Genomic DNA, 15586 nt, shown 5'->3' on the forward strand with positions numbered 1-15586 from the left:
GAATGTCTAAAGCAAAATCCCTTTATTTGTTTTAAAATGGACAATTTTGTAAAATATAAAATGGTTAATTATCCTTTAATCCGCTAATCATATGATGAGTTGATTATTAATTATGGATAAGATCTTTTAAAGTGAAAAAATTAGTAAAATAAAGATTAATTATTTTTAAATTAAAACAATAGAATATATATTTTATAAAAATTATAAAATTAATAATAATTAATTTTTTATTTTATTATGTTACCAATTTTTTTATTTTAAAAAATTTAAATTCTTCAATTATTGCTATATCCATAAATAAATATGTCTTATCAATAGAATAAAATCATAATAATTAAGAATTATTAGATAATTTAATATATTTAATTAAATTATTTAATATAAATATATTTATATTTTAATTAATATTTTTTATAAAAATATTTTTTATGTGACATAAATATTTGGTTAGATAAAAAATGTTACATATATGATATATTATTTGAAAATTTTATTTTTAATATTAAAAATAATTGATAAAAGTTAAGAAAAGAGTATCTTTTATATTATTAAAAAAATGTGCTTAAAAGTTATAACTTTTTAAAGGTAAAAACTTAGGTACAATTGACTTTATATGAAGTTAATAAATAAAAGCTGTTAGATAATTTAATTAATTTAACTAAATTTTCAACAAATCACTCTCAAGTATCAAGTTCACGTGAGTTTCCAATTTTTTTTTTTTTTAAAACATTTGAAGAGTGAGTGTAGTAGGGGCATCAGAATTTCCGAATTTCAAGTGGTCACTAAAACCCAACACCCACCTCTCTCCAATTCTCCATCTCCCCACTCACTCGTATAAAACGGAATCCCCCTCTCTTTCTCTGCCTCTTTACTGTGATTGACTCACTAAGAAGAGTGTGGCTTTCAGTTTCTCTCAACATTCAACAAAAGCAAAACCAAAAAGAAAAAGGAAGGAAGGAAAGAGTGTGAAGCAAGGAAAGAATGGAAGACACTAACTCCATCGCCAACAATGTCGCCCAAGCTATTGCCACTGCCCTTGATTGGTCCTCCACTCCCGACGCTCGCAAAGCCGCCGTCTCTTTTCTCGATTCTGTAACCCCCTCTTTCTCTCTTTCTCTCTCTTTAGGGCATCGCTGCTCAATTCCATTCTCCTTTCATCATGCCGATCATCATGCATTGCATACATTCACTTTTATGCATAATCTCGCTGTTCCATTTTCCATTGTTCTGCGCTTTGTTTCTGTTAACCACAGTAAAATCTCATGATTATCTCTGCTCATTTCTTTGCTTGTTTGTTTTTCATTTTCACTGCAAAGGAATAACCCTAGTCATATATTCTATGCTGCGTTTGTAATTTTGTATACTGTATCAGAAGAGATAGAAACAAATTTGTTTATGAAGATGGAGTCAGAGATAGAATACAAAACCGACCTTATATATTGATTCATTTGCCTTTGGAAAGCTTGGCAATCGTTCCTTGTAGACAAATCAACATTATGAAGCCCTAGTATATATATAACACACTCCTTAGAAAAACAGTTAGAGATTGTGCGGTGTTTGATTCAAAGGAATGGCACAGGCTCCCAGCTGCAATTATTAATCTATAGTTTGAAATCATCCAGCTTCTCAAGTTTTCTGGCATAAGTTGCTATGTAATTATAGGTTACTATTGGGTGTATCTCTAAGTTATACTTTCCGTTGCCAATTAAAATAATTCATTAAGCATCAAAATTAAGATTTCAAGTGGCAACTCAAAATACAAATACCAAAAATACAAAAGGGAAATGAATTAAGGAAACCGAGCTTTGGGAAGAAGTGAGTGCAGCTAATGCGCATCTAAGGGGAATCATTTTGTTGATTGAAATTAGAGAATGATAGATGGCAGGAATCACATTACTTTTATATATGTCTGTGTTTGATATTTTTGGGATGTAGTAATTGATTGCTTCATTTGATATTCTTTTAGAACAGGTTTATTTTATTTTATTTGCAATTTAAAATACAAATAAAGGATAACCTTAGCCTAATTGATTACAATTTTTTTAGGTAGCTTGTGTCGTCAATAACTTATGTATCATTGCATTGTTGATGTAAATTTAATTTCTTTCTACCATTCTTGCTGGTACTAGTAGTGCTATTAGCCTGTTATAACTGCTACTTAAGGGTGATTAATATTTGTAGTTTGTTATTAGGCATTAACTACCGAATTCTATTCTATTTAACACTTCTTCAGATCAAGGCTGGTGATATTCGGATATTGGCAAACACGTCGTTCCTTTTGGTAAAAAGGAACTGGTCCTCTGAAATCCGTTTACATGCTTTTAAAATGCTGCAGGTTCGAGCTCAAATCCTGTTGCTCCTTCCTTTTCTAGGGGTTTTATCTTGCTTTTCAATAATAATTTTATTTTAGTTGTTACCCTTGTGCTTATAAAACCCATGTATCTTTACAGCATTTGGTGCGATTAAGGTGGGATGAATTAAGCCCCGCAGAGCACAAGAACTTTGCAAATCTCTCCATTGATTTAATGTCTGAGACTGCCGATCCCTGTGAAGATTGGGCTCTTAAAAGCCAGACGGCTGCCCTCGTTGCTGAGGTATTTATCATGATGCTCTTCATGTTCATTTATGTTGCTTGTTACTCTTTCACAGTTGCAATTGGGCATTGCATAATCTATAATTGGTGGCTCTTTTACAGATAATTAGAAGAGAGGGGCTTAATTTATGGAAGGAAATGTTTCCATCATTGGTTTCTCTATCCAGCAAGGGTCCAATACAAGTAATTTTCATGTTACCCCACTTGCAGTATTTTTATTGCCTCACTGCCGGAGTTCATTCTGTTTCAAATGCTTACTTTGCTTCTTACATTTTGTGATTATGTATCAGGCTGAATTAGTTTCAATGATTCTTCGGTGGCTTCCTGAAGATATTACAGTTCATAATGAAGACTTAGAAGGTTAACAATGCCTTCATTTTTCTAACCTAGGGGGTTGTGTGTGTGAAAGAATGTAATACACAGTTTTCTAGTTAAAACTTTGTACAGCCACTCTATGAATTAGGGGTTTTCCCCGTTAATTAATAATTGACTAAACATTATTTTGTATTTGTGAAATTTTTTCCATTTCTCTCACCAACACTCAACCCTCTACCATCCATGTTGGCAAACAACGAAAAAATAAAAGGAGTCAATGATGTGGCCATGTGGGAAGGGGCTGTATATAATGGGGTACATTAAAGTGGTGATTTTGGATCTTGGAGTGTGTTTATATGAGTAAACTAGGTGTTGTAAAGGAGAGTATCGCATATACGATCCCAACCCAACACATTTGGTCTCGAGTGACTTCCCTTTCTGTGAAGTGCTAGGTGCCCTTCTTACTTGCAATTTTTATGTACTCAGGTGATCGCCGAAGGCTACTCTTGCGTGGCCTAACTGAATCACTGCCTGAAATTTTGCCACTCCTATACACTGTAAATCTCTTCCCCAAATCTTGTTAGAAGTTGTTGCCAAATGCAAGTATTATTGTTAATGTTGTGAGGCTTCCTGCAGTTACTGGAAACACACTTTGCAGCTGCACTAAATGAAGCTGGTAGAAACCAGATGGAAATTGCCAAACTGCATGCTGCTACTGTAACAGCTACACTAAATGCAATAAATGCATATGCTGAGTGGGCTCCATTGTCCGATCTTGCCGATGCTGGCATCATTAATGGGTAGATATCTTTATTTATAATCAAGCTCAATGTAATAATAATAATAATCTTGGTATATAACCTTGTGTGCTTTTTGCTTTTCCTCCCAATTGGTTTCTGCCAACTCTCAACAGATGTGGTTTCCTACTATCTGCTCCTGATTTTCGGCTTCATGCTTGTGAATTTTTCAAACTTGTCTCCCCAAGGTATGTATTGTTGTTCTGTAATAGCTGAAATATTCTAGTTATATTATTCTTTTTTTCATTGTCACTGATCAACAGTATCATGGTTTACCCTAAATTTGTCATTGTAGGAAGAGGCCCATCGATGCTTCTGCTTCTAAATTTGACCAAGCTATGATTATTATCTTTCAAATCTTGATGAACATATCTAGAGAGTTTTTGTACAGATCTGGCTCAAATCCAGGATCTATAGATGAGGGTGAATATGAATTTGTGGAATTTATATGTGAAAATATGGTGTCACTAGGCGCTTCTAACTTGCAAAGTATTGCTGGAGATAGCAGCATACTTCCTTTCTATCTTGAACAGGTAGTTAGTTATTAGTTATAAAATATTGAATTAGATGTTCGGTTGGTTTCTCTTTGACAAATTTGTCATATATTCTTGTTTTTAATCTTAACATCATTCATACATCTGTTTGACTTTAGTTCTTGTGAAACTTGACTGAAAGGATAATTACATCTTAACAGAATATCCTGACTTTCTAATACATTTACAAAATTTTGTCTAACAAAATTCTTTCCATGTGTTATATTTTTCAAGAGAAAATTTCCCCATATCATTTTACTACTATTTTACTGGAAATGTGCTTATTGTGGATTTTGATTTAACATTCATTTTGTTTCCATGTATTTCTCTCTAGATGCTGGGGTTTTTCCGACATTTCAAGTTTGCCATTCATTTCCAATCTGTGCACTTCTGGCTGGTATGTTGAATTGTTGTATAAAATCGTCGTTCTGGCTTTTTTAGCCAAAGCTGTGTACCAAATATTCATCACTGCTATTTCTTGCCCCAACTTGCAGGTGCTAATGAGGGATTTAATGTCAAAACCAAAAAGTTCCTCGCATTCAGCCGTTAGTAGTTCAGGTTCTGGAGATGTTGAAAATGTAAAGAAAAAGATTCTAAGCTTTGTGAATGATGATTTCTGTGGTGCAATTTTGGAAACATCTTTCCCTCACATGCTCAAGAGAGAGAAAATCCTACCTGAGACTGCACTGTCTTTAGGGGTGTTGGAGTTGTGGAGTGATGACTTTGAGGGGAAGGGTGAATTCAGCCAATATCGCTCTAGGCTGGTATGTTTAACATTCGTACATTACGTTAAATAATATAGTCTGCTACAGTATGTTTTTTTTTTTTCATTTTTAAGATATGCTTTATGTTTACTATAAAAATTTCAATTAGTGATTGTATTTGCTATATTCCTATGTTGCTGAATCTGGATGTATATATGGAAGTTCCAATAGCAACTTATTACTTTGAAAGTTCCCATTGACTTTATGTGAATCTCCGGGAAACTTTTTTATTCAGCATAGATTCAAGGAATTCTCACTTTGCGAGTTTCTAGAATAGAATACTTGTGGTCTATTGATATTCCTTGAAGCTTAAATGTTACTGTTTTTAGTTTTCCTTTTACAAAACTATTTTTTTGTTTTGTTTTGTTTTTTTTTTTTTATTTTGCATATGTACAGGAAACTTGTAAGTTTAGTTTCAGTGAACTCAAATTTCCTTTATTGTTATTTCAATTTTACTTTATTTTCTGCTGCTATAATTCTTTTTCTACCCATCGTTTTTTTTTCATATATATAGAACTTCAAGTCAGCTTAACCTTTTCAATAAAAATTTTGACCCCTGATTGGTTCTCAAAACAGTTGGAGTTGATTAGGTTCGTTTCCTCTTGCAAACCCTTGGTGGCAGCTGCTAAAGTTTCCGAAAAAATTGATGCAATCATCAAGAATCTCTTGGTTTCACCAACTCAAACTCAGGTTTAAAGACATTCTATTTGGATTTTGAATGGACTGTAATATTGTTTAACATTTTATAATTTCTAATTGTCTTCTCAACTTCATTTCATGCTTGTGTAACTGACCATCAAGAATTGTGCTTTTCTCACTTTAGGACTTAGCATTGATGGAAAGCATGCAGTTGATTTTAGAGAATATTGTGAGTACAGTTTTTGATGAATCCAATTATTTTGCCAAGGCAAATGCTGAAATGCAGTTTGCATTACGAAGAACATTTGATGGTTAGTTAATTCTTATTTATGCTGTTTTTAGGTATGTGTAGTTGGACTGCCTTAATATCTTTGGTTGCTGTGTCTTGAAGGTTTACTTCAGCAATTTCTTTCATTGAAATGGACGGAACCTGCACTTGTGGAAGTACTTGGTCACTATTTGGATGCAATGGGCCCTTTCTTGAAGTATTCCTCAGATGCAGTTGGCAGTGTTATCAATAAACTTTTTGAACTTCTCACATCCCTTCCCATTGCAGTCAAGGTTCCCTCTATAACCCCTTTTCTTTATTTCCAACTACTGGGAAACTCTGGAGAGTTTAATATTGTATATTCTCATGTTAGGATACTTCGACTTCTAGTGCACGGCGTGCAAGGTTGCAGATTTGTACATCATTTATTCGGATAGCCAAAACAGCTGATAAAAGTATCCTGCCTCATATGAAGGTGTATTCTTTAAACATCAGTTGTTCAACAATTCAAGTAGCTGGTCTTGTGGACAATTCATATAATCTTAAGTTGAAAGTGCTTTGATGTCCAGAGCATAGTTTGGGAGATCTAGTGTGTTTATTTACTCTTGCAATGTTATATGCAGGGCATTGCCAATACCATTGGATGTTTGCAAAGGGAAGGTTGTTTGCTTCGAGGAGAGCATAATCTTCTAGGTGAAGCTTTTCTTGTGATGGCTTCTGTTGCTGGGTAATGATCGTATATAACAGATAATTCTGTCAATATTCCTTTCATTTTCGTGTATACTCAGTTAAGATATCTAATTAACCTTTTCTTGTTATTCCTTAACTGCACAGGATTCAACAGCAGCAAGAAGTTTTAGCATGGTTATTGGAACCTTTGAGCCAAGAGTGGACACATTCGGAATGGCAGGATAAGTATTTATCTGAACCATATGGCCTGGTTTACTTGTTCTCAGAAGCACAAGTTATGTGGTCAAGTTTTCACAGTGTGACATTCTTTGAGAAGGCACTTAAGAGGAGTGGAATCAAGAAAGCTAATTGGAATCCTGAAAACAGCTCAACACCGGATTCAACTCCTATAAATCCAATAGCCCCCCATGTATCATGGATGCTGACTCCTCTGTTGAAAGTATGCATTCTTCCCTTAAGAGGCTTGCTAAACTGTGTTTCCTCTAATATTCTTCTGTAAAAGGTTCAATATCTTGCATGTTCACTAAGTACTTTGTATTAAGCGGTTTGTGGTCTTATTTCCCAGCTACTTCGCACTATACATTCCCTTTGGTCTCCATCTGTACGTCAAACTTTACCTGGAGAGATCCAAGCTGCAATGATCATGAGTGATGTTGAAAGGTTCACTCTTCTTGGGGAAGGGAACCCCAAGGTTCCAAAGGGTTCATTGGCTAATGTTGACAAGAGTAAGGAAGGATATGCTGAACCTAATGAATCAGATATACGAAATTGGCTAAAAGGAATCAGAGACAGCGGGTAAGCACACATATACATATTTACAAGAAAGGAAAAAAAAACATTTCTTTTCATTACAATTCATACTTTATGAGGAAAGACTTCAATGGTATTCCCCCTTCATTGTGTTGTTTTTGCAATAAGTGTCTAAAGAGACCAAAAGATAAAAATTTCCTGGTGAATAGAAAGTTCTGTATCCGAGAGACTATGACGTCTTTATTATTGTATATATACTTTTCCATTTTAGCAATTGATCCTTGGGCTATACATGGACAGATATAATGTATTGGGTTTGTCCACAACAATTGGGGATTCCTTTTTCAAAACTTTGGATGTGCATTCTGTTGCGTTTGCACTAATGGAGAACATACAGTCGATGGAGTTCAGGCATATAAGGCAGCTTGTTCATTCGGCTTTGATACCTTTGGTTAAGCATTGCCCTTTGAATATGTGGGAGACTTGGCTAGAAAAGCTTCTGCATCCATTATTTGTCCATGCTCAGCAGGCGCTCAGCTGTTCATGGTCATGTCTTCTACAAGACGGTAGAGCAAAGGTTCCAGATGTTATTGAAATTGTTAGCGGATCAGACCTAAAAGTGGAGGTGATGGAGGAAAAGCTTCTGAGAGATCTCACACGAGAGATATGTTCACTTCTCTCTGTAATTGCTTCTCCTCCCCTTAATCCTGGAATCCCTTCTTTGGAACAGTCTGGGCACGTTAGTCGATTAGACACGTCTTCACTGAAAAGCTTGGACACATTTGCATCAAGCTCTATGGTTGGGTATGCTTTCTGCTTGTCATGTAATTTGTTTCATTTATGGAAGTTCTTTTGTATTTAGTAACTTAAGATTGAGATTCTATATTCTTTTCCTTACAATTTCTTGTGCGACAGTTTCCTTCTGAAGCATGGTTTGGCTCTTCCAACACTACGTATGTGTTTAGAGGCTTTTACATGGACGGATGGTGAAGCTGTGACAAAGATTTCTTCTTATTGCTCTGTGTTGGTAGCTCTTTCGATTGTAACAAATCATTCAGAACTAGTGGAATTTGTTTCCAAAGATCTCTTTTCTGCAATTATTCAAGGCTTAGCCCTTGAATCAAATGCAATAATCAGTGCTGATCTAATTGGTCTTTGCCGTGAAATATTTGTGTATCTTTGTGATAGACACCCGGCTCCCCGGCAGGTAAGTTGATTTTCCAATGCTGCATTTAGCATACCCTTGCAGAGTATTTGACACCGGAACATTGCTATTGAGTAATATGTTTCTTTCAAACTCGTTTTTAGGTTTTAATGTCTCTGCCTTCTATTACCCCTCACGACTTGCTTGCTTTCGAGGAATCTCTAACAAAAACATTGAGTCCAAAGGAGCAAAAGCAGCACATGAAAAGCTTGCTTATCTTAGCAACTGGTAACAAATTGAAAGCACTTGCAGCTCAGAAAAGTGTGAACATCATTACAAACGTTTCAAGTAAGCAATGGCTTTTTGTGCGTTAGTTTTTCAATCCTGTTTTGTTGGTATTATTTTTTTTTACATCTGGTACTTCTGCTTTTCAGCAAGACCACGCAGCTCAGGCAATGCTTCTGAATCCAGAGTTGATGATGGAGAACCTTTGGGATTGGCTGCCATAATGTAAAATATTCCGAGCTCCAGGAAGGTTTTGTGTACAGGGTGAGCTAATCATAATATTTTGGGTTTTTTCTTATTTACTGCTAACAAGGGGTGACAGGAACATTTTCGCACCTGCAACCTTAGAAAGTGGGAAACTGAGTGGAAGTAGTAGATTTTATGATCTTCCTCTCTTGTTATAGCAAACACCAACACATGAATCAGATATGTTATCGGAAAATCTTTTATATTTTGTATTATTTGGTTTTAGTCAGCATACATAACTGAAGCACAGTGGGGGTTATTGCAGCATGCCTTTTATTCTTTGGCATGCAGAGTCTTGTTAAATGTTAATAACTTAACATCAATTTGTCATATCTATCAAACAAAAAAAATATCAATTTGCCATAACTCAGTTTGGCTGTATTTTATGATCCTTTTGTTCCTTTTTTTTTACTTTTTTTTTTATATATAATCTTTTCCCCCCTTACCCCATTTTTGAAGCAAAATTACAATAAATACTTGTTGCCGGTTGCAACATGAAAAATGTAAAATAATAATTAGGGTAATTTACGCTAATAAAATGAAGGAGTTTAAAATGATGTAGATGTTCTAAATTAAAATTGGTTACACGTTTTGCCTTGAATATTTCTATATAAACCAAAATTATGAAATGACCACTTAATATCATAATTTGGGCTTATATTATTTAAAATATTGAAGTGTATATTCGTTTAAAGTATTTATATTTATCATTTCTTTCAGGCATGATCGTGAAGAAATGAAACCCGTCATTAGGGAGTGTCCTATTTTCTGATATTGGGGAGGGAAACATAACCAATATGATAATGCATATAATTTCATATAGTTCAACAATTTACTTTTTGTTTAAATCATTCAAAGCCAATATTTCCGAAATATCAAAAATTGTAATTATTATTGAGTAATAACCTTCAACTTAAGCAGAAGCTAGTTTGAAAGTAAGGTTGAACTTGAGTTGAATATTAGGTGCGGGAACAAGTAGATAAATAGGTGCTTCGAGGCTAAGCTAACTAATTTAGTGTTCTATAAAAATCCCAAAGGAATCCTCTCTCACTTGCAAGTTGCAACTCTGCCTCTTGGTTTCATACATCTTTTCATAGAGTTTTCTTCTTTTTGTTGGTGTTTAGATTTTCAGAGTCTTGATTCTTGAAGACTCTCAAAATCAAAGCCTTGCCCTTTTTCTTAGGTTCAGAGTCTTGCATTTTATTTGGTTTAAGACAAATTCCCGCATAGAAATATGGGGCCAGGCGGTTCAGGCCCAGGAGGCCCAGGTCCTCCTGGTTGGGGTCCACCAGGCCCGCCAGGCCCAGGACTCTTCGGTGGCTTTTGCGATATTATTGGTTCTTGGTAAGTATAATTTGGACTTTTTTTGAGTTTCGAAAATGTAAATTATATGCGAGAAGCAATGCATTATTTAAAACAAAAAAAATGTTATATGCATTACATTTATTTTATCTTTTATACTTTTGATATTAAAAGTGATTAATAAAAAGGAGAAGATAAAACGACTCTTTTATACTACAAAAAAGGTATATAAAGAATGTATAAAAAAAAGTGGTGTAAAAACATCATTTTTCTTATTTAAATGGAAAGCAGTGAACTAACTTGAGTTGATCGAGTATTAGTTTGTTTGTCGTTTAAGTAAGTATAGGAATTTGAACTCTATCTTATGTATGTAGCAACCAATTGTCCGATAATGAAAAGTAGTGATAAGAACTTTCACAAATTAAGAATCATAAGTTGACATTAAATGGTTATATAGAGATGATGTAGCTAAAAGAAAATTCTCTGCTTTATAACTAGTGAAGTTAATTTGCTTCTATCGTTATGTCATTTTGAATTTTGTGATTCCATTTGATGATGGATATTGGATATGACAGCCTGAGCTGTTTGTGCTGCTGCTGGTTGTTTCAAGATTGCTTTGGGGGTCCATTTGGCCCACCTGGGCCGGCTGGGCCTCCCGGTCCACCCGGCCCTCCATGAGCTTCCCAGGTTCAAGACGCCGCCTTCTTCTTTTCGTTACCTGAAACGATCTTGTAATGTTCTTGTATTAGATTGAGTTTGCTCTCTCTGGGTGTCAACGGAGGAAGAACAAGAAGAATTATTATTTAGCTTGTGTTATGTTATGTAATAACTAATTTCGGTTCTGCCATATCATACCAATGCATATTCACTTGATATTGTATTATGTTACACAGACATTTGAATAAATAAATCTGATTATATATTTATTGTGCCATAAGCTACAAACGAATCACCTTCATTTGCTTTGGTTTTCGTGTCAAATTGCAATTATAACTAGGGGTGTCCGCGGATCGGATCGGATCGGATATGGCCAAAAATTCGATCCGATCCGCATTAAAATCATCGGATCGGATCGGATCCAATATCCGCAACTTTTAAGGTTGGATCCGATCCGATCCGATCCGCACATTTGCGGATCGGATCGGATCGGATATCGGATATATCCGCAAAACACAAAAATATTTTTAAAGGCTTATTTTAATTAAAAAAATATCAATAAAATTCATTTTTTCTATTCTTTTAAATATGTTTACTCTTAAAATAATATTAAACATACTTTTTTTAAATAATAAATTAAAATAATATAACATATATGATAATTATTAATTGAAATAAAACATAAAAAGAATATTTATTTATTTATTTCTTTAATTTTGCGGATACGCGGATATGCGGATCGGATATGCGGATACCAACACAAAATCCGCAATCCGATCCGATTAGTGTGCGGATCCGATCCGAAAGCCTTGCGGATCGGATCCATATCCGCAATTTTCGGATCGGATTCGGATAAACACCGCGGATATGCGGATCGGATCCGATCCATGGACACCCCTAATTATAACACTGCCAGGGGAAGTGGAGACTGTTGCATTTGATATTACAATAAATTTTATCTGTTCGATTTTAATATGAGGTCCTCGTATTAAACCTTTAGGAAAAAAAAAACTACAATTTCAATTCATAGATGTTCAAAATGCTCATCGAATTATTTATAAAAGAACAAAATTAATTTTGTACACATTAAAAATAAGTTTCGTCTTGACAAAAATATTTAACCGTTAAAATTTGAGTTAACTCTATTAAAAATAACCTAAATTTTTTATACAATTCTACTACTCTACTAGATAATGAGTAAACATTCAATCCGGTTCTTATCCATTTTCATGAAGGACAAAGTGATTTCTATCTAAAAAAAGGGACATTTCGACCTTCAACCTTTTTATTTTGGGATAATACGATTTCTCTATTAAAAAATCTGTTAAATAATAACAAAAATTAGTTTTGTGGAGATTTTATTTGTATTTTGTAGGAGTCTTAAACTTCTACAAATTTTTTTTAACAATATAACTAATTATTACCACTACTATCACTAGCTTCTTCATCTTCATTATTATCACTCCTGCCTTTATTATTTTTATTATTTTATCAATCATTATCTCCTGTACCGTCATCATCACTAATACCAATATTATCAACATTAAAAATTTTTTCTTTCATTTCTTATTTGATGTTTTTTTTAAGATATTTGTACTATAGTTACTTTTTTTTACGGCATCATTTTCATCAATAGTTTTTCTTCACTTAATCACTATTAATAAAGGGGTTTTTTAAAAACAAATTGATTAATAGTTTGTGAAGGTTTAAAACCCCCACAAAATACAAATAAAACCCCCACAAGACTAACTTTTGTTATTATTTAACGAATTTTTTAATAAAAATACCGTATTGTCCCAAAATAAAAAGGTTGATGATCGAATATTAAACTACTCGGCTCGGCTATTTTAACTACCATGTTGTCAATGTAGACTTCTACCAACCTACCTATGTGGTCCTTGAAGACCTTATTCATCAATCTTTGGTAGATTATTCCCGAACTTTTCAAGCCAAACGGCATAACTTTGTAACAGTATGCGGGCGTTATGAACACCATCTTCTCCTCGTCGAGTTAATGCATTGGAATCTAGTTGTATTTCGAGTAAGTGTCTATGAAACTTAAAAACTTGTACCTTACTTCTGCATTCACTAAAGTATCAATGTTGAAAAGGGAAAATGAGTCTTTTAGACATGTTTTATTAAAGTTTGAGTAATCCACACACATTTTCTATTTTCATTTTTCTTTTTTACAAGAATCACATTCAATAGCCATATAGAATAGTCATGTTCTCTGATAAAATCGACTTCCAACAAGTTAGTTATTTGCTTTTTTTTATTTTGGGTTGGTGGATTGGACAACCTCTAATCTTAGTACCCCAGTGGATTGAATAACCTCCAATTTTAAGTACACAACACAGCACACACTCCTTACACATTTTATCACATTTTTCCTTGATTGCATTCTCTAGGATTTGAATCCTAGACCTTTGAGGTGGGGAGGGGGAGATATCATTAGAGCCAAAGCTCATTGGCAGTTAGTTATTTACTTGACTACTTCGTTTGCCCTTTTTGACGGCATCTTTCTCCTCTTCTATGCAACAGAATGTACCTCCGGTCTAATGCCCAGACAGTGAGATATGAAGCAGCTCTATGAAAATTTCATGCAAGAATCGATAAGAATTGATCAAGATATTATTATAGAAGCTCTATGAAATATTAAATTGTGACTAGCTTTCATATGAAAAAATTTTTAAGTTCAATATGACAACTCATAAACAAGTTTGACAAGTCAAAGATAAAAGCAAGATGAATTTAACTTTTGCAAATTACCTTGTCACTTGGTCATTAAAATATTAGTTTATTAACAATTCATGTCTATATAAAGAAAGATATGTATATTATTGTTCTACAAGTGAAATTTATGAAAAATATAGTTAGATTGAGACTTTTCATTTTCTCTCTATTACAAGAGTATAATAGAGAGTAAATATACATTATTAATAATTTTGTTTTTGTTCTTAGTATATTATTAGGGTAATTCAGACATATAAAAAATTCAATTCAAAATTATACTAATGTTCTAAACTAAATTGGATTATATGTATGTTATTTATAATTCTATGTAGTATTAATTTGATTTATATTGTGTATATATCAATAGTAAATCGAATAAATTTGATTTGATTTATTATTCTACAATACATATATAGTAAATCGAATTAGCTTAATTCGATTTACTACTAATACAGATTATTAACAATATAAAAAGATTCTGCATCAATTAAATTCAAATTATATAGAGTCAAAAGAAATATGCATGTAACAAAATTCAATTTAGGATATTTTTATAATTTTTTTCTCATTCAATTTATCTATGTAAATTACCCATATTATTTTACTTTATATATATATATATATATATATATATATATATATATATATATATATATATATATTATTGTATTGTTGTTGAGTGTCTTTGCAGTGATCTTAGGAAGGTTATTTGTGGGTTTAAACTAACGGTTGTCGAGTTGTCTAGTTTGAAGGGAAGAAAGAATAATGGTAGTTGATTAATATATAGCTAATGAAGGTTAGCGAATGGTAGTTGGTGTGTTGATGAGAGTATAGAAACAACGCCATCTTTCAGTCACTAGTCACTTCTGCAAGAAACTTAATCACCCAATCTCTCTCTGCCTCTTATAATACTCTGTTATACATTCACACTACAAGCTAAGTAACGACATTATATTCAACAAAGGAATTGAGAAAGTAAAGAACGGAAAGAAAAGGAGAGGAAATATGCCACCACCTTGGGGACCACCGGGAGGGCCTCCTGCTGGCGGCGGTTTCTGCAATTGTATATGTGGCCTTCTATCCTCTTGGTCAGTATCTATCTATCTATCTATCTATCTATCTATGTGATTCAGAATGTGAACTCTTTAATTGAAATTGTTGTATGTATTTGATGGCAGCTTATACTTACTGTGCTGCTGCTGTCTCTTGGAGAGTTGTTGTGGACCAATGTTTGGTGGACCTCCAGGACCCCCTCACTTCTGATGAACCATATAAAATGGTTGTTCCAAACCAAAGAGTGAAATAAAACAAGCATCATCACCAACTGAAAATGGCTTCATTTGCTTGCTCTTTTGTTTGTTGGATTGGTATATATATTAGGGAAGGGAATGCCAATCATAAAATGCCACTTTCCGCATACTTGCAATGTGTCATTTCTATCCTCCTGAAGAGTGTAGTTTAAGTATTTAATTTCCTAATGTTTATTATGCAAACATATATGTTAAGGTTGATTTTACATAGAAGTGTAGAACTGCCTGCCTCATGGGTTCAGTGTGCAGTAAAGCTGCTTGCATTATGCCATAAAAAGGGGGTGCTAAGATTTCGAACCAGAAAAGAAAACCATGATTTTACTGACGTATAAAAAGATATATATTTAATTATAAGAAGATAATTAATGTTGTATTTAATTGAGATTCATTGTGAATATAAAATAACAAATTACAATTAATAACAGGGTTAAGTATACTTTTATTGAATTATACAATTAGATATATGCACAGAGCGTATTCAAATTAAATTCCAAGATAATTATTAGCATTATTATTGCTGTTGTTGAACTAAAATTCTTCTACTAAGAGATATTCTTTTT

At 33.5% G+C, this 15586-nt stretch overlaps 1 protein-coding gene across 1 annotated transcript; it reads left to right on the top strand.

Moving 5' to 3' along the window:
• The first annotated feature begins 806 nt into the window (after positions 1 to 806).
• Positions 807 to 9380, top strand: LOC130933138 (protein HASTY 1). Its single transcript, XM_057862670.1, has 22 exons — positions 807 to 1092; positions 2234 to 2335; positions 2451 to 2594; positions 2696 to 2776; positions 2884 to 2953; positions 3395 to 3465; positions 3545 to 3708; positions 3822 to 3893; positions 4001 to 4238; positions 4573 to 4635; positions 4733 to 5002; positions 5579 to 5692; positions 5826 to 5952; positions 6033 to 6202; positions 6283 to 6384; positions 6533 to 6636; positions 6744 to 7038; positions 7165 to 7394; positions 7650 to 8153; positions 8265 to 8556; positions 8658 to 8841; positions 8928 to 9380. The coding sequence occupies exons 1-22, from the start codon at positions 982 to 984 to the stop codon at positions 9005 to 9007; spliced, it is 3588 nt and encodes a 1195-aa protein (XP_057718653.1). The 5' UTR covers positions 807 to 981; the 3' UTR covers positions 9008 to 9380.
• The last annotated feature ends 6206 nt before the right edge of the window (positions 9381 to 15586 follow it).

Source organism: Arachis stenosperma, chromosome 6 (assembly GCF_014773155.1).
Source record: "Arachis stenosperma cultivar V10309 chromosome 6, arast.V10309.gnm1.PFL2, whole genome shotgun sequence".
Classification (NCBI taxonomy): Eukaryota; Viridiplantae; Streptophyta; class Magnoliopsida; order Fabales; family Fabaceae; genus Arachis; species Arachis stenosperma.

What these genes read in the sequence shown, in the direction of transcription:
- LOC130933138 (XM_057862670.1), top strand. Translation starts at nt 982, where the DNA reads ATGGAAGACACTAACTCCATCGCCAACAATGTCGCCCAAGCTATTGCC. An exon ending in TTTTGCCACTCCTATACACT is followed by an intron (nt 3,466 to 3,544) that starts GTAAATCTCTTC and finishes GGCTTCCTGCAG; the next exon opens with TTACTGGAAACACACTTTGC. An exon ending in GACACCCGGCTCCCCGGCAG is followed by an intron (nt 8,557 to 8,657) that starts GTAAGTTGATTT and finishes ACTCGTTTTTAG; the next exon opens with GTTTTAATGTCTCTGCCTTC.